The sequence below is a fragment of the Lonchura striata genome, chromosome 3, assembly GCF_050655825.1.
Source record: "Lonchura striata isolate lonStrDom1 chromosome 3, ASM5065582v1, whole genome shotgun sequence".
In the NCBI taxonomy this organism is placed as follows: domain Eukaryota; kingdom Metazoa; phylum Chordata; class Aves; order Passeriformes; family Estrildidae; genus Lonchura; species Lonchura striata.
In genome coordinates, this window is record NC_140705.1 from 2,466,113 (window position 1) to 2,487,721 (window position 21,609).

Consider the following 21,609-nt stretch of genomic DNA (forward strand, 5'->3'; position numbering starts at 1 on the left):
AAAGCCTCTTCAGAACATTAGACACCACTCCTCTCCCCACATTGTCCTTTACACCTTCTCCTCAGCAGTGATGAAAGAGGAGCAGAGAATCTGAAGGGGCTTTTTACCTGCCAATTTGAACAGTGGGCTCGGTGGCATAAACTGTTCCAGTGAATCCTGTGTACTCCGTGATGTAGGGCAGTGCCATCATGCAGTGATAGTTGGAGATCAAGATTACATCCACTGTGGAGAGGTCAAGCAGTTCAGTCTGAAAACAGAGCAGAGATAAGCAACTTGTAACCCTTTCATGCAGTTTAATAAATGGCAGAAAAAAATTTTCTTTAGTTTTTTTAAACTTTATTGCAGGAAGGTTTATAAAAGCATGTCTCAGCTGTGGCAAAAATTAATGTTGCTTTTAAATTAACAAGATTTATTTTAAAAGCCCCCTAAAATTATTCCATTCTCCAACGTGGAAAGGAAAACCATGTCCTGGGTTTTTCTTCAGGTGATGAAATGGCTGCTGTTATGAGATCCATGATTATTTTACTTTTATCAAAGAATTTATGTGTGTACCTCCTTAGGGAGGAATAGACACCAAAAGTTCTGCAACAGTGATTTAGGGTGTCTCATTTTTTTTATGCAGCACATTATACTGTACCCCAAGGAAGAGATGAGCAAAGATAATTTATTAATATGCTTAAAAATAATCCTCATATTTTCCCAAAGTAAATGCTTGGCATCTTTCTCATTCACGTTTTCTACAGCAGGAGATGAAGCCCATTCACAGGATACAACAAAATGGATGGGTGGGCCCAATTAGTTTTGATGTGACAGTTTAGACAAGAGTTCTGAGAGTGAAAGAAGATTTCACACATTGTTAAAAGAATTTTAATTAGAAATATTTACTGGTAATGCTACAACATGAATGGTGTCAAGTCAGAAATTTACGAGATGACTGACCTCTAACTCAGTTATTATAGAGCAGCTAATGGAATTCAACACTCATCAAGCACATATTATCTGATTACAAGGCTTGGTCCAGCGATTTGAATAAAAAAGGCAAGAAAGTAGGTCACTCTGCTTTGCAGAGGGCTGACACAGTGCTCTGGTGACAAGCTGCTTAACTCCTCCTAAGCACTCATGGTTTCAATCCATGATCAGCAATGATCTGAACTGACAATAGGGGGTAAACACCACCCCCAGCTCCATGACAAGGCACCTTTTATCTTCCTAGGCTTCCAGGCAGGAACACACTCCCTGCAAGGTATCAAAGGGTCTGCTGATACTTGCTCCTGCCAAAGCTTGGATTGTCCACACCTTGGTTTTCAGCTGTGTCCAGACTGTACAGGATCAAATTTTGGGTGGGAAAGCTCTTAAAGACCAATCTGTTCCACCCAGGGACACCCTCCACTATCCCAGGTTGCTCCAAGCCCTGTCCAGCCTGGCCTTGGACAGCCACAGCTTCTCTGGACTCCCTATGCCAGAGCCTCCCCACCCTCACAGCCAGGAATTCCTTCCCAATATCCCACCCATCCCTGCCCTCTGGCAGTGGGAAGCCATTCCTTGTGTCCTGTCCTTGCACATCCCTTATCCCAAGTCCCTCTCCAACTCTCCTGGAGCCCCTTTAGGCCCTGGAAGGGGCTCTGAGCTCTCCCTGGAGCCTTCTTTTCTCCAGGTGAGCACCCCCAGCTCTCCCAGCCTGGCTCCAGAGCAGAGGGGCTCCAGCCCTGAGCTGAATGCCAGCCCAGGAGAGCCATCAGGATACACACCAGCACTTTCCAACCTTAATCATGCCACATCTCAGCGCACCCTAGAAGCATTTACTGATAGGATGAAAAGGGTGTCAAAACCAAAACAAAGTGAAATCTTCCCTGGGGCTCCTAGCAATCTCACTAAAGTGCCTTTAAGCTGAAGAAGCTTAAAAATGTTTCTTGCATGTGAAGGAGAGAGCAGAAGGTTGCCAAGCAAAGAGAGGGCTGCACCCTGCACTCTGACATGTGTGAGAGTACTCTGCTGCTCAGACAGCCTCATATCACCTTGTGGCTGCTGGATTAGACCCAAATCTTGGCTTACTTTGGCAATGGTGTTCTGGAAGCGATACAGAGATTCTCTGGCTAGCTGCTTCTGCAGACAAGTTTCTTCAAAAGAAGTGGCATGGAAGGAGATAAAGTAAAAGCCTCTTTCACACAAGCTCCCTCTTATCCTGTGTTGCCAAAAAGCAGCAACATTTCCACTCTGTTTGCAGCTGGCCATAACTCCAGAACCTCTTGCAGATAGGTGGACTCAAGGTGTGAGCTGGGTATCACAGCAGATCTCTTCCCAGTGCCCATGGAGGAGATGTGGCATCAGCTGGGAATTTTGGGAAGCATATGAGAAGCCGTTTTTAAAGTCCCTGCAATGGCAATGTGCCGTTGGTTGCCATCTTCTGGTTGTAGGATGGGCTGCTGGGAAGCAGCTTCGTGCAGTGGTTAACAGGAGTAAGATGAAGCAGTGACTCCCTGTCTGTCATATTTAGAGCTACACATGTGGGTATTTTCCAGCCCAAAGTAACCAGAAAGTCTGGCTGAAGTACCCTAAACCCCAGCAGATAATCACTCCAAAAAGAATCCAGCACATAAACCCTGTCCTTCCCAAGATCTGGGCCATAGTGGCACCTTCTACACACACACAGATGCTTCCCACATGCCTCAGTTTCACAGGATGGTAACCAAAAGGCTCACAGGAACCCAGAATTATTAGGGGTTTGGGCTGGTCATTTTTGATGTGATTGGATTATGACAATTTCAGCTGAGTTGGAATGGTTGTAATCTGTTGGACCCACTTGCCAAAACCAGTACCAGAGCTGCCAACTTGTTTGGAAAAATCAAGAGTGATGCCAGAGGTGAGTTCCATGGGATTCACACATGAGAACAATATTGCCAGAACCTCAGCAGGGTGACAGCAACCTGTAAAATCTGCCCAAAAGCAATCGTGTCTGTCTTTGAAAGACAGAGAAAACATCCCACCATGAAATGAAAGAACAGATGTTATCACATTCTGAAAACACTGAGGAAAGGGATACTATTCCCATGCTACTCTCCATCATTCATCCCCACCTCTCTCTACTCAGCTTTTTATATCTTTATTTCTGCTACAGCACTCTCCATATCCACTGGGTGATTCTAGATAATCCAAACATCTTCAATGGTCTTGCTTTTTCTAAATCCAGAAATTCCACTAAAACCAGCTTGAGCAGCCACTTGCAGCCATGCCTGCGGATATGAAGGCCCAGCTCTTCCCTCAAAGAGGCTGTAAAAGTTTTTAACCTGAAAGTGCTGCTGGCAGAAGTGCAGCCAGCAGAATCCAACCTGGCTTAACCACAGCTGGCTCCCTAGGGAGCTCCAGTGGCACGTCCTGCATCTGTGGTTAGAGACAAGCAGCTTTCCTCACCTTCATGCCCTGCCCTCATCTAGATCAGCACATGGATCCTGTCAGCCCAGCTCAATCTGGTTGTCTTTGCAAAGCCACAAAAAGGGACAGTTCAGTCTTATTCATGTGTCAGGTATTTGCTCAAGGAGACCTTCCATGTCTCCCAAAACCACGGCTGAAAAGGGTTGCTTCCATCCTTTTTCCAATGCCATAGATCCTGAAAGCACCTTAACAACAGAGTTTTACCAGTATTATTTACGGAGCATTAACAAATTAGCAGGAACCTGGTAGTAATAATAATAATAATAATAATAATAATAATAATAATAATAATAACAGGTTTATCACATGTGATTGAATGAAGTCAGATTTTTCAGTAAGGCTTTGAACAAGCTCACCTCTGGCAAGCAGAACTCAGGCACAGAGTCTACAAACACGTGGCCAGAGCACTCCTTCAGCTCCTATAAAAAAACACACCAACAGAAGAGACACAAAAATACAACACAGAGTTATCCAAGGCAGTGCATTTTGGATTTTCCAGACACTTTCTTTATCACAGGTAATTTCCAGCCCATTATACAGGACATTTATCCCCCTTCTAGACACAATTTGGTGCAGGCAGATGTGCTGAAATTGCTTCCATGCCAGATGAGGCTGCTTGGTACCTGAAGGGATCAAATCCTCCTAGGGAAGGACAGAGAGAGCACTCTGGTAGGTAAAGAAAGAGCCCTGGTAATGACCAGGAAGGCAAGTTTGGTTCTAAATAACATCCAACCTCTTCTGCCTTACTAGAACTAAATACAATTTATAGCCCCTGTCTCAGAGTATTTGATAAAACAACTTTTGGGGATCTAATTTCCACATGGCACATTTTGTTAAACTCTATCCCAAATTTTCTTCCTCTTTTTCAAGGCTGGAATAAAAAACTTTTGTCACATGAAAAGTCACATTCTTCAGAGTGGAACAAAAACATTTCCAATTTTACTCATAGTACAACTCACAGGTTCCCTACCACCCACCCTGCCTTCTCTCCTGTCCCAAGCAAGTGGTCTCAGCCAGCTTCAGACTGACAGAATTAAAGATTGAATCCAATTTTTAATAATTACAGTGCACCTGCCAACTAATAACAAATGAGCAATTACATCTAGTGGCAGAAGTCTCCTAACCTCATCTCAAGGGAGTTCAAAATGATTAAAAGTAGATCACAGCACATTTCAGTGCCTCTCCAGGACTGAAGTTTTAAAACTGAGTGCTGTAACAGGAATGTCCACTTCACATGATAAAACACCCCCCTTTGACTCCTTCTCTTGCCTTTTTCCAGCATGGGTCAAAGAATTTACCATTCCAAGCACTTACAATGGTCAAGGTGAAGTTAAGAGATGCTGCCTTTGAATTTTTAGCACAATTCCCATTGCCAGTGTGTGAGTCTGGAGGTTTCTCCTGAACACACACTGCAGCAGCAGCATCCCAGAAATTTAAATATATTCCAAATAAAACTACAGTGACAGTCTGTCCATTCTTTGGAGCCCAAAGTTCTGACACCAAAGCTGGGGTTTAGGAGACACAAATTCCAGGGAATTCAAACTGAGCAACTCCATTTCTGAGCCTCTGCAGCCCTGCAACTGCCAGTTAGCAAGTGTTCTGAATAGAGCCGTTACTATTTTACCAAGAGAAATGCTGCCTGCACAGTTTCTTTTGTCTCCAATGAGAAGAAAAATCGGGTCTTTAATCTATGATCTTCAGCTCCCTTGTCTGTAAAAATCAGATCAATCCATTTTGTCCACCTCAAAGTCCCCTACAAAAGCAACTATTATCACTGTTTGCTTTAATGTTCCCATAGTCAGAGAACAGTCTATTAAGCATTTTCTCCACTGGTACCTATGCTGCCCACATTTGAAATGTATCTGCCTATTTTACCAACATCTGACATATTTTTGTGTTCATTGTTCCCCTACGGCAGATCAAGCTGGCTGCTGCAGTGCCAAGTTTTGGTTGAAGCCTCAGATAGATTCTGCCTCCAAAACTGCAATGAAAAGAGGGGGGAAAAAAGAGCAATTCTGTGTCTCTCATGTTGCTGAGGAAGTTCTGTGTGTCTTAGAATCAGGAGGCTGGAGATAATATCCTCCCTGCTATGTCCAGCAGGAGAACACACGTTGATTTCAGAGGCCAAAGCCATGCTTTTCCTCTCTGAGAGACCTCCCATAGGCAAACCATTGCCTTCCTCATAGTTCTGCCTGAAAAAGGGTATGAAACCAACCTCATTTATAGGCATGCTCTGAAGCCTCAGTGTCAGAAAAGTGAGACTGTGGAATAAAAGGCACTCTAAGAAGGCGAAGTACTATTATTTATGGAGCTCCATGAAATACAAAAATATTCACACTGACAACTTGTGCATTTTAAGCGGATTTTTTTATAATCTAGGCTACCTCTGAAGCCTGAGAGTTGCTATTAGCATTTTGTTTCAAAATGTTCTGCTCTGCAAGGACATTGTGGCTGGTAGAGGAACACAGAGAAACCTTTGGGATGAGTCAGCGTGGAACGCTGCTCCTTGTAGCACCAACTCTCAACCTGTCAGGTGGCTTTTTGCATGGCAAGAAAATTCCAAGCATCACTCCAGTACCTTGTCCAGAAACATGCTTCCATCTTTCAAAACCCAACCAGGAAGTTTGGACAGCCTGGGGCTGCGGAAAGAAAGAAGAAAAATTATTTCAATATGAACTGTATTATTATCAGTGGCTAAGCACAGACCTTCTACTTGGTGTCATACAGGCAGAGAACACCATTCCTGTCTCAGGAAAGTAACAGTCCCAATAAAACAGACAGACAGTTTCACTGTGGTTAAGTGTTCACCAAAATGACTTTTACAAATCATGATTATGACACTTATAAGTAAAAATAAATCAGAGGACAAGGCAGGCAGGGAGTTTTTAAGTCATTTATGGTGAGGATTTTAAAAAGGCTCAGTGCTGCTGAGTTCCCTGTGGCGAAAGTGGATGAATAAACAGAAGTTAGGGCAACAACAAATTCTGTGCTCGAAACAACACAAAAGCACCATAAAACTGTTCTGGGACAGAGGACAGCAGACAAATATTCCCATCAGCAGTAGCAGGGAAAGACTGATGCTCTGGACTAAGTCATTTATAGACACAGGTTGGGATTTTATATACACATAAACCATGGTTTCGTGCCTGAGAGTCACCCTGAAGACCCACACCAAGAGCTGCACAGGATACAGGGGCAAGGAGGCTTTGCTGTGAACTGCAGGTTCTTAAGCAATAGCAGAGCCCCTTTTTTCATTGTTTCAAACAAAGAAAAAGAAATTTAATAGGTAGAGATTGTAATTCTGAGTTTGCAGCAGTAATGGCTGCAGCATTTCTTGCTATTGTAACTGAAAGACTTATTGTATTTCACAGTGGCATCTGATTTTTGTATGAGTCTACAGCTTAGCTCTAAACACACTCTCTGCCCAGACTGAAGTTTATTTACACAAATAAAAAAAAAATGAATAAACGAGAGAACTGAACTCACCTGAAACCAAACCCTGTAAGAACTTCAGATTTGGATACAGAGCCTGGTTGCAATGCACTTTGCAAGTGCTGCGCACTAAGCTCTACAGACAGGCATGTTTATATCCTAAAAGCACTTTCAAATTCAACATCTTGAAAATAGGAAGTGATCCAAGGGCTCATAGGAATGCTGTGTTCAGACTAACAGCAATATAAAAGAACAAATTCTGACACCCCAGTAAGTCACAAGGAGGGAAAAAGGGGAAATCCAAGAGTCAAGGAGTGAAGACAGAAGGTAAGAGATGACAGCAGAAGGATCTGTCATGGAGGAGCAGTGCCAGAAGAAGGGCAATTCCCTTCTGAGGATAAAGAGCAAGGCTGAAGAAGTCTGATGATAGAAAAGATGAAGTGACTAAAAGTACTGCCCAGTGGATTGCTCAAAAGCACAACTTAGGAGCAGTAATTTGGAAACTGAGGGGGTTGAGTAGAATTGGTGCAGTCAGTCTAAAAGAGTCATGGAAAAAGCAAGAACAAACCACTTTGATATGCAAAAACTCTGACAGATACAGGAAGATAAGACAGGAACCTTGGCTAGAAGGGCCACCTGGAGGGCTGCAGTTCAATGTCTCAACACCAGCACAGGTCAGTGGCTTGTGCCTTGCAAATCCCTGCATTCATGTATGGTTTCAGCAGCATGAGGCAGAGCAGAATAAACTTTACTTGTCCTACTCCCCATAATTTAACCTTGCAAGAGTTTTGCTTTATTCATGATGAAAGAACACTAAGCTTGTACTTAACTGGCATCCACTGAGGAGTGAAGAGTCAGGGGAGGCAAAATGAGCAGGTGTGTCCTGTGTGTGGCTGAAAGCAGAACAAGCAACACAGGACAGAAAGGACTCTTTGCCTTGAAGCCAAGAAGCAACACAGCTCCTCCTGACATCGCTTTGACATTGTAATAGAGTGATTGATTAATCCAAAATAGCTGGAACTGTCCCATAAATAATGTGAGCAAGTGTGTCATGGCTAGACAGGAAAGGTTAAGAGCTTCCCACATGTTCATTTTACCGTTTTGCATTTGACTTTGGTACAGGGGAGAAAACTCCAGTTGACAAACCTCCTTTAAAGTATGGGAGCATAAAGAGCTGGGCAGCTGCAGGTGCTCTGCACGTGCTCCATGGGCTGGTGAGAACAAGGAATGCCATTTCCAGGGCAAGGGGGAATCTAAATACCTTTGCACTGGCATTTCTTTGAAGAGCAAAGAACTCTAAAAAATGCCCAGTCCCTTTAATGTCACAAACACTGCAGCACTTTCCTCTCTTATAGATTAGAGCACAGGCTCTCAAAATATTTGCTCAAGGAGGGTCCCATGCCAGGTACGACACAGGATTGAGCTGTGTAGCAAAGATCCTCTGTAATATCACACATTTGGGCAGCTTTGCAGACCACATGCTGAGATTTGCAGAATCCAAAGGGTTCATGAATCCTGCTGGAATATCTGGCTAAAGACAGCAGAGAGAAGCATGGCTGCTCCTGGGTTAAGGTCTCACTCACATCCATCTCCAGTAAGCACATCTGGTTCTGAGAGGATACAGCTGGAGAGAACACCAGATCTGACAGGTCTGTGTTCAAATCCCTCAGGCAGTCAGTCCTTCCTGTCACCTTACCTGGCATCTGATGACAATGTCAGCTCTCTGTCATTCCATGTTATGTTGATAACACACATTTGAATTTCAGAGGTGTTTGGACATCATGGTAATGGACTCCTCATCTCTAGTGGTACAACTATGAGTAGTACAGAGATAAGGACTTTGCAGTGGCAGCCACATTCCTCCTCACATTTCTGACTTATTTCCACAACTCTCTGCAGGACACCTGGTTTGCAGAGGAGATCAATTACTTGCCCAAGTCCATGTACTAGGGCCAATCCTTGCTCTAAGGGGTGTTCAGTCACCTCACCGACAAGATTGATTGGATTTAAATCCAAATGTTTGCTCCGATTCCACTGGGCCATCAGGGGTCAAATCTGACATCCTCTCTTATTGAGTTTGAGTCATTTTAGTGCCGACATTCTGGAAGTGCTTGGGGAATTCCAGGTTGTGACCTGCAATTTGGCTGTTCATTCCCAGGGTCTGCTATCAGCAGACAAAGCTGCCACATCCCAGGGGAAAGCTGATTCCTGCTGCTCTAAAGAACCTCTTAAGCCTTTGTTCGATCACCTCATTTTGCTACTTCTTCCTCTCTCAATTTCCTTTTTCTTTGGGGGGGGGGGTGGAAGAAAGCAAATGCAAGGCAATTCTGTCTGTACCTGAATTTCCAAAATTTGCTGGATCTGTTCAAAATCTATTACTGCACCACTTGGTGAAGTGACCAGTTGCACTGTGGAATGGGACAAAAATTAACTTTCACACTGATCCCTCTGAGGGCATCTGTTGCCTCTCTACAGCAGATCCTGAACTCCACATTCTTGCAGAACAATGCACACATTGTCTATTCCTTTCCTCTACTTTCCAAAAAATAAAAAATCATAGGAAGTGCTGGACAACCTGCTTTAACCTCACTAAGTCACTTAGGAAACTCCCTTTTCCAATCGTATTTTCCCCCTCTCTCAATCAAGACTTCCCTGTATCCAGAATGTTCCTCACTTATTTCCTTGTGGATCAAAGTTACTAAACGGCTTTTGAGAAAACTCCTGCTCCTTCCCATCACTGCGAGTGACTCATTCCCACCTTTCCAACTGCTAATTTTTGTCATTTATTCCATTTACACAAAACATGTCACCCTAACTTACTAGCCAAATTAGTCTAAAAACCTGGGGAAATACAACTTCATAGCAGGGCACAGAAAGGAGATCTCAGGATTCTGGTCTAGATTCTATTTCTGTTTCCCTGCTGTTCCTCCCAGGCTCAGCAGCACTGCCCTTTTATTTATTTAACTTTTAAAAGGGAACAATTATGCCATGTAGGCAACTAACAAGGGCTGCTAAGTGCTATTTTTCTTTGCATTAGTCCATGCTCTGAAGAACAGCCTGAGAAGATGGTGGTTAAACAGGACTTGCTGGGCTCCACGCGCTCCATCTCAGTTACCCATTTATCTCATCTTGCATGAAGAAGCCAGAAAGATGACAGATATGTGACCTCACTTGTGCTGAGCAGTTGCAGCAATACTTTACTGAAGCTTAGAATAAATTATCTAGAAAAACCAATCAATAAATCCATAAAATGTCTTCCGTCTACTGAGCCAAAGGACGTTATTTTGATAAAGAGAATTTTTAAGTGAACAAAGTCTATTTATGATATCAGATGATGCTGTTCATTTGTACCCATTCCCTCCCTCCTTCCAATACACCATTTCAGGCACAGCACTCCAACTGCAACCCAAGAAGATGCAGACTAAGTGCTGACAGGCCACAGAACTCACCTCTGGACCAGAGGCAGCGGGAGGAAATTGAGGGTAGACGTCATATCCAGCCCACAGTCCAGCATGATGGTGGTGGATTTGAACTTGAGCACATTGCATGGCAAGGTTGGATGCCCTGACAGGCAGTACTGGAAGAAGAATGAGGAGGAGTTACTCAGGACCTTTCAGAACATGACCCTTCCCTGTGTGCTGGGCACTGGTGAAGCCACACCTTGAATCCTGTGTCCAGCTCTGGGCTCCTCACTGCAAGGACATTGAGAGGCTGGAGCGTGTCCAGGGAAGGGAACGGAGCTGGGGAAGGGTCTGGAGCACCAGGAGAGGCTGAGGGAGCTGGGAAGGGGCTCAGCCTGGAGGAGAGGAGGATCAGGTGGGACCTTGTGGCTCTGCACAAGCCCTGACAGGAGGGGGCAGCTGGGAGGGTCGGGCTCTGCTCCCAGGGAACAGGGACAGGATGAGAGGAAACTGCCTCAAATTGTGCCAGGGAAGGTTCAGGTTGGACATCAGGAGGAATTTCTTCATGGAAAGGAAGAAGGGGCTGCCCAGGGAGTTTTGGAGACCCCCATCCCTGGAGGTGTCCAAGGAATGACCGGATGTGGCACTCAGTGACAAGGTGGGGTCACTTACAGGCTGGACTCAATCTTGGAGGTCTTTGTCAACCTCAGTGATTCTGTGAACAGTTCATAAACTGCCTTTCCCCCCTTGTTTTTAAACACAGTTCCTTACACACCTAAATAAAATATAAATTCCCATGAATCTGTGTCCCACAGCTGTGTGTGTTCACTGAGATTTCCCCATGTCAGGGTATTAAGGAGCAGATTTTCTTCAGACAGTTTTTCTGATCCCAAGGGTTGAATGGATGGCAAAGCTCTTGCCTCTGATTTAGGACACATGCAGAATATCTTTTTTTCTTGCAATCACCTATTTCCCCAAAAACCCAGGAAATCAGCTTCTTACAAACTCAGCCCCCTGGGAAAACTTGGCTAGAAAATTTGAAAATTACTCGAGTGAGGTGGACAGGGAGACAGAGAAGCCCTGCAGGAACACAATATTTATTTTGGTAAGAAATCTGCCCCAACAACCCCTGCACAGGTGCAGCAGCTCTGGGGCAAGTTCTCACCTGCTTTTTGTCCTGCTAAACACAAACAGGAAACAGGAGGGACTGGGCAGCTCCACCTGAATGGAAGGGTTTGTGTATCCAAATCCCAAAGGCTTTGCAAGCTTAATGAGCCGGTGAGCAGGTGATGTAGGGGGCACTTGAGCATCATTGAGATGCAGCCACCTCCTGTCTGGAGTGACAAACATTTAAATGCTCTGAGGGAGAGCAGAACAGAAAGGTCGGCTTTAAAATGTGGGATTAGAGACAAATGTCTGAGCAGAGCGTGGCCACCTCTGCGGGAGGGTTCCTCTGCTCCGAGGAGGGATTTTGCATCTTCGGTCTCCCAAGTCTGGGCATCTGGCAGCACAGCCACGCTCAGGTGGTCAAACTGGAGCTTTTAACTTCAAGTTTTTGTCAATGAAGATGAAAAATACCGCTTGTTTGGCCGTACACTGCACTAAAAACAGACTAAGTAATTTATCCCTTAAGCTTGTGTTCTATACTTCCCTCTACCAAGTGGAAAAAGGGAGATTAATAATTTCATTTTCTACCTCTGGTCACAATAATGTTAACACAGGACTGCAACTGTCTGGATTAACAACCCTCAAGAAGTCTATTTACATACATTCCTCAAAAACCTGCTTTAAACTCTATTTAAATAGTAAAACTGACTAAGCCTCAAATATTAAATTCAAAATATCACAGAGAGTTTTGCTTTAAATTCACAAAGCCTTAATTATTAAGGAGTTACATTACATTTTGTCTTTTAGTAAAGTTTAAAAAAATATGTAAAGCCAAGCTGCTGAAGGAGTGAGGAATTCACTTGGTTTATTCACAAATGTAACACTCTCATGTGAAATTAAGTTCTCACCAGACCAGAACTTTGACAAATGAAGCTATAAATTGAAGTAAATAGAAAGAAATGAAGGGAAAAATAAGTTCTATTTTTGTAGCTTTTAAACTATTGGTAATTAAAAAAGGCAATGAAATATCACCACTTTTATCAGCAAAATATTTTCTTGCCTTTTTTTGTAATCATGAGTAGTATTACTACCCTGACATCTATGACCTAACTGGAAAATCTTTCTTTTTTCCTTCTTTAAAAGCAGCTAAAGTCATCTCTCTCCGTGGCTGTCTGCTGAGGCAAATGGATTCCTGGGAGTCAATGGATTCTTTCTACCAGATTCAAAGACAGTGACAGAAAAATAAAAAAGGCAATTTGTATTTTCTATACAGCTGTTTGCACAAGTGACATTGCTGGGCCTGCACCCCTGTTAGACTTTTGGATCAGGAATCCAGGAATGGAAGTGTTTGCACAATGTGTGTCTCTATACACATTATAAATGTGATAATTTCCACACAGTTTATACTTGTTACTATTTAAAACAGATCCAGAGCTTTCATATTCCTGACTGGATTAAAATGCAAGTTTTTTATTCCAAGATTTGCTTGCTTCTAGCTTGATTCCCTTATGGCTAAAGGCTGGTGCAGCCAACACACAAAGGTGCCTCATCTCCTAACTCCAAAAGTTAAAAAAAGACACAAAATACGTAAAAGGCATAAATATACCCAGCTCACAGCTTTCCTGGCAGGATTTGCAAATTGGATGAAAGTTTGGCAGTGGGGCAGTGGTTGAGGGGCTGGTTCCAGATGCTCAGGGCCTGGGAGGGGCAGGTTCTCCACACACATCCCATTCCATGTGCATCTCATGGAGAGCAGAGAGATGGTGGCTCAAACTTGCAGCTCCAAAACATTCAGAGTTGTGCAGGTTAAAGGCAGTGCTTGGAACTCCAAGTGAAGCAAACAAATCCTGCAGTGCATTCCTCCAGTATTAGTATCACATGCCAGCTTAAAATCTGGGGGGAAATGAGCACTGAGGATTGCCTGAGTGAAAGCACATTTGAGTTTGTGGGAGTCTGAGGTTTTCACCAGATTCTGAATCAGATCTGCAATCAGAATCCCAGAATGGTTTGGGTTAGAAGGGACCTTGAAGCTCATCTTATCCCAACCCCTCTGCCATGGACAGGGAACATTCCACTAGTCCCTCACCTCTACCCTGTTCTTCCAAATTCAACCCAAATCTATGAGAAAAGAGGATAAAGAGAGGATAAAAAAGAGGACTTGTCTCCTCACAACCCCAAATTCAGACACATCTCCAGAAAAATATAAGGTAAAATACCTTGTCTTATAATTCTCAGTACCTGAATTTAAAAACAATGCTAAAAATGTTGCAATACAGACTCCAGAGTTTGTATTTCCCCTCTCTACCCCTATGCAAGACTCTCAACATTAGAAGAGCTCTCCATTTACAGTGGGGTCTTTAAATAAAGATTTCCCAGTTTGCTTTCTTCCACTGAATTCTATCAGCCTCTACAATCACATCCAGGGGTGCTTGACTTTGCAGTTTTTGTCCCACTGGTAATAGCCATCCCTGCACAGATCCTTATCACACAGGTAAGATTAAGCAGGATCAAACTCCTTGACCACCTGCCTCTGGAATTAATTGTACACACTTCCACGGAGAGTGGTTTCCTAAAGGTCTTAAACCAGAACATTTACTTCTATGAAGCTTTGTTATAACACACTGCTCAGTCTCAAAACCAAGAGACAATCTTAAATTGAGTAATGGTGTCGCTTCAGATTAAATAAATCAAGTGTTGTGCTCAGGTATGTTGAAAACTGCTTGGGTTTTCACCTCCAGACCAAGAAGTGCAGCACATTATGTGTAACTGAAATTCTTCCTGGAAAAAAAATCGGCTCCTGAATCCAAGGTCTCCAAGAATGTGAAACAGCTCAAGAGAGGAGACCAATATCATGGGTCATGTACATTCTGACAGAAGACTGTAATATCAGAACCAAAACCCCTGTCAGAAGCAAGGTGCACCCTTAGCAAAGCTGTTCCAGGCTGATTTTTTTTGTTGTTGTCGTTAGTACCTCCCTGTATTATCACACTGCAGATGGAAAACGTCTTCATCACAAACCACAGGCATTTATTCACGTTCCTCGCAGAGTCCAGCAGAAGCCACACGTGCAAGGGGACAGCTCCGAACCAGACTCATGTTTAAGGCTGGGAAGGCTGAGAAACATTTTCTCCTCCTCTTACTAAGATTTGATCCTATCCAACACCTTAAACTTGGGCAACGCCCCCCCCCCCCCCTTACCCTCCCCACTCAGGGCCGACCCCCGCCTTCCCCCACACCTCAGGGCCGACCCCCGCCCCTCCCTCAGCCCCTCCCCGCCCCACTATCACCCCCTTATCCCTCAGTCCCCCCAACTCCCTCAGCATCTCCTCCCCCACCTTTTCCCTCAGGCCCCACTCCAGCGCCTCAGTTTCCCCTCACGCCCGGCGAGGCTGAGACTGCGCAGCCAGGAGGCGACCGGGGGAGCGCCCCCCCCGCCGCCGGGGGAAGGCCGAGCCCCCTCCCCGCCCTCATGGCCGCCCGCCCCGGGCACTCACCAGCTTCATCGCGTCCACCGGTTCTATTTACCGGGACAACCCTGCCCGCCTTCCTGCCCGCCCGCCCCGCCGGCCCCGGGGCATCATGGGAGTTGTAGTCCCGCCTCCCCATCGTTCTCAGATAACGTCATGGCCGCCCGACGCCTGCTGGGAGTTGTAGTCCGCCCCGAGCGCAGCCCCGCCGCCCCATTGGCGCGCCGCGCGCCCGCGGCTCTCTGGGAGTTGTAGTCCCGGCGCCGCGGGTCTCCCCGTCACCCTGGGGAGGGGGGAACTACAAGTCCCAGGGTCTCACAGCTGCAGCAGGTGGGGGCTCGGATGTTGATATCAACATGGCGCTTGTCAGACAGACAAAGACAGTCGGTCTGGTGTGATTGAGCCAAAAAAAAAAAAAAAAAAGCCCAAAAAAAAAGAGAGGGAGCGGGCGAGGAGGAGGGAGCGGCAGGAGGAGCGCCGGGCGGGGAGGGGGCTGTGTCCTCGGGGGGCGTGGGGGGGCTGAGGGATTTCCTCCCCCCTATTGTTCTCGTCCCTCCGCGCCCCCCGTTAATCTCCCCTCAATCTGGGGCGGGGGCGGGCGGGGGGACCCCCCCAGTTCCGCCGGTCCATGGTGAGGCGGAGGCGCCGGCAGCACCCAGAGGTGAGTGTCGCGGGGGGATACGGGGGGGGAGCGGCGGCGGCGGCGAGGGGAGGGGGCGGGCGGGTGGGTGGGCTGGAGGGAGGCAGGGCAGCGGGAAGGGGTCTCCCCTCCGCCCGCACCGCCGGGAGTCGCGCCGAGCCGGAGAGCGGGATGTGCGTGAGGGGGGCAGCCGGGGGCGGGCAGGGGTGGGCAGGGGCAGCCCCTCAGCACGGGCGGCAGAGTTGGAGCCGCGGCTTTTGGGGGGCTCCGCGGGTGCCCCGGATCGGGGGAGGAGGAGGAGGAGGAGGAAGGTGTCCCCAGGAGGCTGCAGCGGGAGGGCAGGGCGCCTTTGGGGTTCGCTGCTCCTGCCATTTGTATATCTATTCCGATTCCTCCCATCTCCCCGGTGTGGGGCACGGAGTGGCGGCCGCGGAGCCCCCTCAGCCTGGGTGGGTGCTGCGGTTTTGGGGGTGTTTGTTCGGGTGTTGCTCGCCGCGGAGTTTTGGGGTGAGCTGGTGCGACCCCCGGCGCTGTCTGTCCCGGGGACCCCCGGGGACGGCAGGGGAAGGAGGGAGGCTCCGATCGGGGATGGAGCCGGCTACGGAGCCCCCTCGCTCTGCCGGGGAGCTCTGCCCTGGCTGGGGCTGTTCGAGGGCTCCGGGGGCTCCTTTTCGGCTGCTTTTCGGGAGCTTTGTGCCGCTGGAGGTCGGGGAACGGGGCTCAGAGGTGCCCCAAACCCTGCCGTTCCCAGGCTTCGGGAGGTTTTCTGGGAGGGCAAAGGCGTGAAACCCCCGAAAGGTGTCTGTGTGCCGGAGAGTTTAACGTGGGAACGGGTGGGGGAGGAGGAGCACCCGGAGGAAAGTCATTCCCAAAATGTGCGAGGAGAACTTGGGTGGGGTGTCAGACGCTTGTTTGTTTTGTACTTCTTGGGAAGAGGTGGGGAACGGGGGTGGCGGGTGAATGGTTTTGTGTCCCGTGTCCGGGATGGTTTTGGGTCAGCACGGTTTGACCGCAGGAGCGGTCGGGGGGAAGCGGCAGGAAATTCTGCTGGAGTGTTTGCCTCAGCTTCGGGGTTAAAACAAAACAAGATGCGAGTATGTTTAGGTGCCGAATACACACCCGAGCCAGACCCCGCCGAGTTCCTCGACCTCAGTTTTGTCTGATGGGTTCTTTCCTTTCTTTCTTCTTTTTCCTTTCATTTTTTTTTTTTTCCCTAGTTGGTGGAGTGCCTCTTGGTATGTTTGCAGAGCACTCCTTCGGAATCATTTTGTTCTTTGAGATAGGTCTGGAAAAGCCTCGGTTGGACGTGCTGTTTTTTCCCCCAGTTCTTTCGTGTTAGGGACAAAAAAAAAATGCTGTTTGGGGGGTGGGGAAGGAAGAAGGAAGAGGAAATGAAGGTTTAAGCATGTTTGTGGAGTCGGGTCTGTCTCAGTTCAGGTAACTCTGGGAGTGTGATTCGATGGCTTTTAAGTACAAAACGTTTATGAACAAAAAACCGGGGAGATTTAAACTTTGTAGGGAGGAAAGCGTTAAAGTGATGGCCAGGGAACGCGGATCTGGGAGACGCTACTTACGTCCCCTGCTTCTAACTAGTGGAGATAGAGGGAATGAAAAACTAAAACACTGGGGAAAAATACCCCTGCAATTTGTATAAATGATGCCATGTAAAATACCGGAGCTAGGAATTGTGCTCTGCAGACAATTGTTGGGCTGGTGAAAGCCTGAAGTGCCTGCTCTGGTCCCGTGATATGACTCGCTCATTTCTGCAGGGCTCATCAGGTACAGGCTCTGCTTCCTTCCTGGGATGGTGCAGCTGGCATTTGATTTCCTCCGTGGATGGGAAAGGAGGAGTCCTGTGCAGTTTTTTTTTCCCCGAGATGATTGCATTTTCTTTGGCCTTGCTGTACCCTGCCTCATTAGTAGGAACTGCATCTATACTTATTTACCATTATACCGTGTCCCTTGGGAAGCAGGGTGTAGTTTGGAGTAGGTATATATGGATTTATCACTCCTAATATTTTTTTTCCTCCCATCGTGCTAAGACCAAATCCGTCAACAGCAGAGAACAAACTTAATTTATTTCTGTGTTTCGCATCTCCCTTTTTACCATTTCTCTTCCAAATTGCTAAGAAAACATCTCTGAGATGGAGACGGGGGAGAGGGAGGAAAGGGATGGAAAACGTCTGTGCAGGGATGCATTTGTTATTTGCATGTCTGGGAAAGAGCAGGGTTTGTTTCTGTATGTGAAAACTGGGGTTTGGGAATGTTTTTTCCCTTATGTGAGGATTATTCTTTTAGCCCTGTGATGGCCACAACTTTTTCTGTCTGGTTGAAAGAATTACCCGAGGAGCCTGGGAAGGAGGCTGGGAGCAAGGAACTTGTGTTTCACTCCGTGCTGCCTGTTCTTCCTCCCCTCGTTCCCTCAGCACCAGTGCAAGCACCAGAACAGGCATCAGCATTTTTACTCCTGTGTCATCCCACTGTTCCCAGCAGGTCTAGACGACGTTGTGGTATGCAGGCTGCCAGCTGGGTTACAGGAATGCTATCCTAGGTGAAACAGCAGGATTTTTAAGGAGGGGTAAGGAAACCTGGGAGAAAATCTTGTGTGAATGAGGCCTGGTTTTCTCTACAACTGCTTCACTGAGCGGTGTCAAGAAACTCCGTGGGTTTATTGACCTTTCTGGACAACATGCATCTCTCTAGCATTGTGATTCTGATAATTCCATGGAGTCTGTAGCTGCTGTCAGCTGCAGGGAGCTTATTTTTAAGGCAGTTTCTGTGTGGGTCTTACTGATCTCTTACAAAGGGATATTAAAAGTTGATAGCTGTGCAGTGTTTTGAAAATTAAATTATTATAAAGTGTTTACTTTATAGTGATGAATCCATAGGTTCATGGGAGTGTTTGGTATGTTTTTTCATTGCTGTCTGGATTTGGGAAGAGTGAGGCTCTGAAATTTGTTTTTAATACTAATTTACTTTTTAATAAAATGTATTTTTTTTAAGCGTGACTGTCAAGAATTGTTCTGTCGTTCACTTTTGGGATTGCTCATTTTGTGTTGTGTGTCAGTGGGGCAGGGGTGAAATTTGGGTCTTTGGGTGGAGAATTGGGAAAATTAATGAAACTGAACCATGAGAAAGGAGGAAGCTGTACTGTTCCTTGTACCAAGGGATTGGGGAAGGTATTTGGTTGTATATGTTAGAAACCAAATGAATTTTCAGGAAACAGCAGCACATTTTAATCTAAAGAAAGCAACTTGTACTTCACAGCAATTTCTGTGCAGAGCTTTTAAGGACATTACAGAATGACAGGCTACAGTATTGGCATCTGTAGCAAATCTTTTTCATCTGCAAAGTTTTAGAATTTGAAATCAAAATAATGTCAGCTTAAGAATCTCACTGCAAAAAGACAGATGTCTTTGTTCCTCCTGTCGATAACTTCATGCAGCTTTGATTCTAAAGTCCCTGAAGTTTATTTCACATTATGCTGATTTTAACAGAGCGGGGATTGGATTCTGCATACATGTCCTCATGGGATTGGGCTTTAATTATACCTATGCTGATAATATGATCTGGTGGGTTATCAATGCAGTGAGACCAATACTGTGATTACAGCAGGATTTTTAGGACATAATGAGGAGAATTTGATTTTTTTTTCCAGGAGGGGGTCAGTGTAACTCGTAACCCTAAAGCTGGTTTTATTTGTAGGATTAGTAATAAACTATATTTTAGCATTCTAATATTCCTGTATTGACTAAAGCTCCCTTCTGATTTGTATTAAATTAGGATGGCTGGGTAACAAAGTGTACTAAGAGTTTGTGTCTGAGCACTCAGTCATGCAAACGGGTTGTGTGGTAGCTGTGAATGCAATTCCCAGGGTTAATGCTAAAGATAAGTGTTTTGACAAATGCTTTTAATTTGGGGAACAATGCAAGCAAGAATGACAGGATATGAAAAGAAAGTGCTATTTTTCCTCTCGCAGGTGGCAAACAAAGGTGTAGAGGGATCAACTTGCCCAGGTTCCTACAGGGAGTCCGCAGCAGAACTCGCAATCAGTCTGTGATCTCAAGGGTTTGTCAGGGCTTTAATCAGTTTTTCTTCCTCCCCTCATTAATTGGCTAGCTTTGACATTTTAAAAATAACATCTAGAGATTATTTCTCTTTTCTCCAGTTTCAAACTTTATCGCCTGAAGTTTTTTTTGTTTTTTTTCTTTCATTTTCAGTCAAGCCTTGAAAACACAAGGTTGGAAAACTTGATCTGAGCAGCACCTCCCTGACATACGATACTATCTCCAAACAGCCCCTGACAAGTGAACCCTCTCATTGAAATCATGTGAGGAATTTTATTACTCAACTCTGAAGATCTTCTGGGGGAAAGGAGGTTGCAAACTATTAACTATGTGGTCTTCACTGAAAGTTGGCAGATAAAATGCTCTTACGTATTTGAGGCTGTCATGTGGTCCACAGCCAGAAGTAGAGAATCAGCTTTGTAGTCGCTGACCAACTGAAAATTTCATCTTGTCACTGTGAGAAACACATTTATTTTTGTGTTGTGCCTGCAGATTTCAAGTGAATATATCCCTTTCTTTAAACATGCTCTTGATTGTATCATTCCCCTCTTAACTGGGTGCTTTCACAGCGTTATCCTGTGCTCATATGAGCACGTGGAGAAGCTTTTATCCTTGATAACCTTAAAAAGTCTGTTGGGTTGAGGCAACAGACAGTCACGCTGTTCTTTCCTGTTGCAGTTGGGTTTAGCAGAGGTTTGCTGTTGGTGCAGGCTCCCTGTGTGACACCGCCGAGCTCAGGGCTCATGTCACAGTCCCAGAGCCACTGCTGTGACAATTACAGCGTTGTAAAGCCCAGCCTAATCAGGGTTGATCGATTGATGGCCGCAGCTCCTGTGGTGCCCAGAGCAGCGTGCCTCCAGTGGCTCCCACTGATCGTTCTGCCTGAGCCACTGCCCTCCTTTGCTGTTCCATGTCAAAACAATACTTTTTACCTCTGTTTGTAAATCTCTAGAAGTGCTTGACAGGGGTATAAGTGTTTTACAAATTGAGAAACTGAGGCACGAGGGCTGAGTGACTCATGTAAGGTCACGGACTGAGGCAGCAGTACTTCAACACAGGTGTTTCCTCCCCATCTGTTGCACTTTCTATCTGTGATGTATTGATATACAGTAACCTTATAAGGAATTTATTTGCTGGTCATCTGATGTGGTCATTAAGAATATCTAAGTCCAGAGATTATTTCTTATGGTGATGGGAGGATTTCCCACTGACTTCGGTGGCTCGACACTTCTCATCCTTACTTAGTTATTTTTATTGCTTTTAAATCCATTATATTCCACCTCCCATCAGGTGAAAAGCAAACTTTCTCACGAGACTGTGAGGGATTCCCTTCTTTCTTGTACAGCTTTTCTTCTGCTTCATTTAATAGGATTTTTCTGGTGTTGGACTTCTGATCTATGTCAGGAATGCACAGGCGTGTCTGTTACTTGTTTTGCTTCAGCCCCATGTTAATGCAGGCACCAGCAGGTTGAACAATTGCTGTTTCAATGTGCTTTATTAAGAATTTAAAAAAATAATATATAACTGGTTATTCTCCCTGTCTGCGTGGAGGTTTCCCTTTCCCAGTTCTAAATCAAAGCTGCAGGCAGAGTCTGAACTTAAAGTCTGCTCTTAAAACAGGGAACTGCTGGTAGTGCTCCTGACAGAGTGAGCTCTGCTTTATCTTCCTGCGCAGCCAACCAGGAGCTGTGGAAGGTCAGTTCACTTTTTCCTACAGAATTGCACTCTGAATGTTCACTTCATCATCTCATCTTGGTTTCAGTGCAATTACCAGTCTGAAACTCATTACCAAGCAGAGCCCTTCCAGCAGGTTGTACATGAATACACCTCAATCACTTCTGTAATATGACTTGACAAAGATTCCACTTCGTGTGTGTGTCCATGGAATGCTGGTAGGTAGTGCTTCTATTTTCCACTTGCCCAATGGGTGGAGTGTTGCTTGCAGGGAAGAGTTTCTTCTAGCCTGAGGAAACAAATTTTGACACCTGCCTCATGCATAGAGGTGGCATTTTTTTGTTCTCCATATGTACAAGTTACATTTTTAAGCTTTATGAAATTTACATGAA

General features: G+C 45.6%; 2 protein-coding genes across 30 annotated transcripts in view; one reads left to right on the top strand and one right to left on the bottom strand.

Annotated features, from left to right (window-relative positions):
• Window positions 1–14,931, bottom strand: part of INTS9 (integrator complex subunit 9) — a 59,477-nt gene extending 44,546 nt beyond the window's left edge. For all 3 annotated transcript variants that reach the window (XR_013339767.2, XM_021541328.3, XM_085574350.1), the window contains exons 1-5: window positions 14,864–14,931; window positions 10,311–10,438; window positions 6,008–6,068; window positions 3,786–3,848; window positions 108–247 (exon numbers count right to left, since the gene is read on the bottom strand). Coding sequence is in view for 2 of the 3 variants with exons in the window: in XM_021541328.3 (XP_021397003.1) it covers window positions 108–247; window positions 3,786–3,848; window positions 6,008–6,068; window positions 10,311–10,438; window positions 14,864–14,872 (401 nt within the window). In the remaining variant the exon portion in view is untranslated. The remainder of the gene's footprint in view (window positions 1–107; window positions 248–3,785; window positions 3,849–6,007; window positions 6,069–10,310; window positions 10,439–14,863) is intronic.
• A 149-nt stretch (window positions 14,932–15,080) lies between these two features.
• Window positions 15,081–21,609, top strand: part of HMBOX1 (homeobox containing 1) — a 118,352-nt gene continuing 111,823 nt past the window's right edge. For 10 of the 27 annotated variants that reach the window (XM_021541338.4, XM_085574365.1, XM_085574367.1 and 7 more), the window contains exon 1: window positions 15,174–15,497. The gene's annotated coding sequence lies outside the window, so the exon portion shown is untranslated. The other 17 variants (XM_085574366.1, XM_085574360.1, XM_085574368.1 and 14 more) reach the window with 8 other exon arrangements.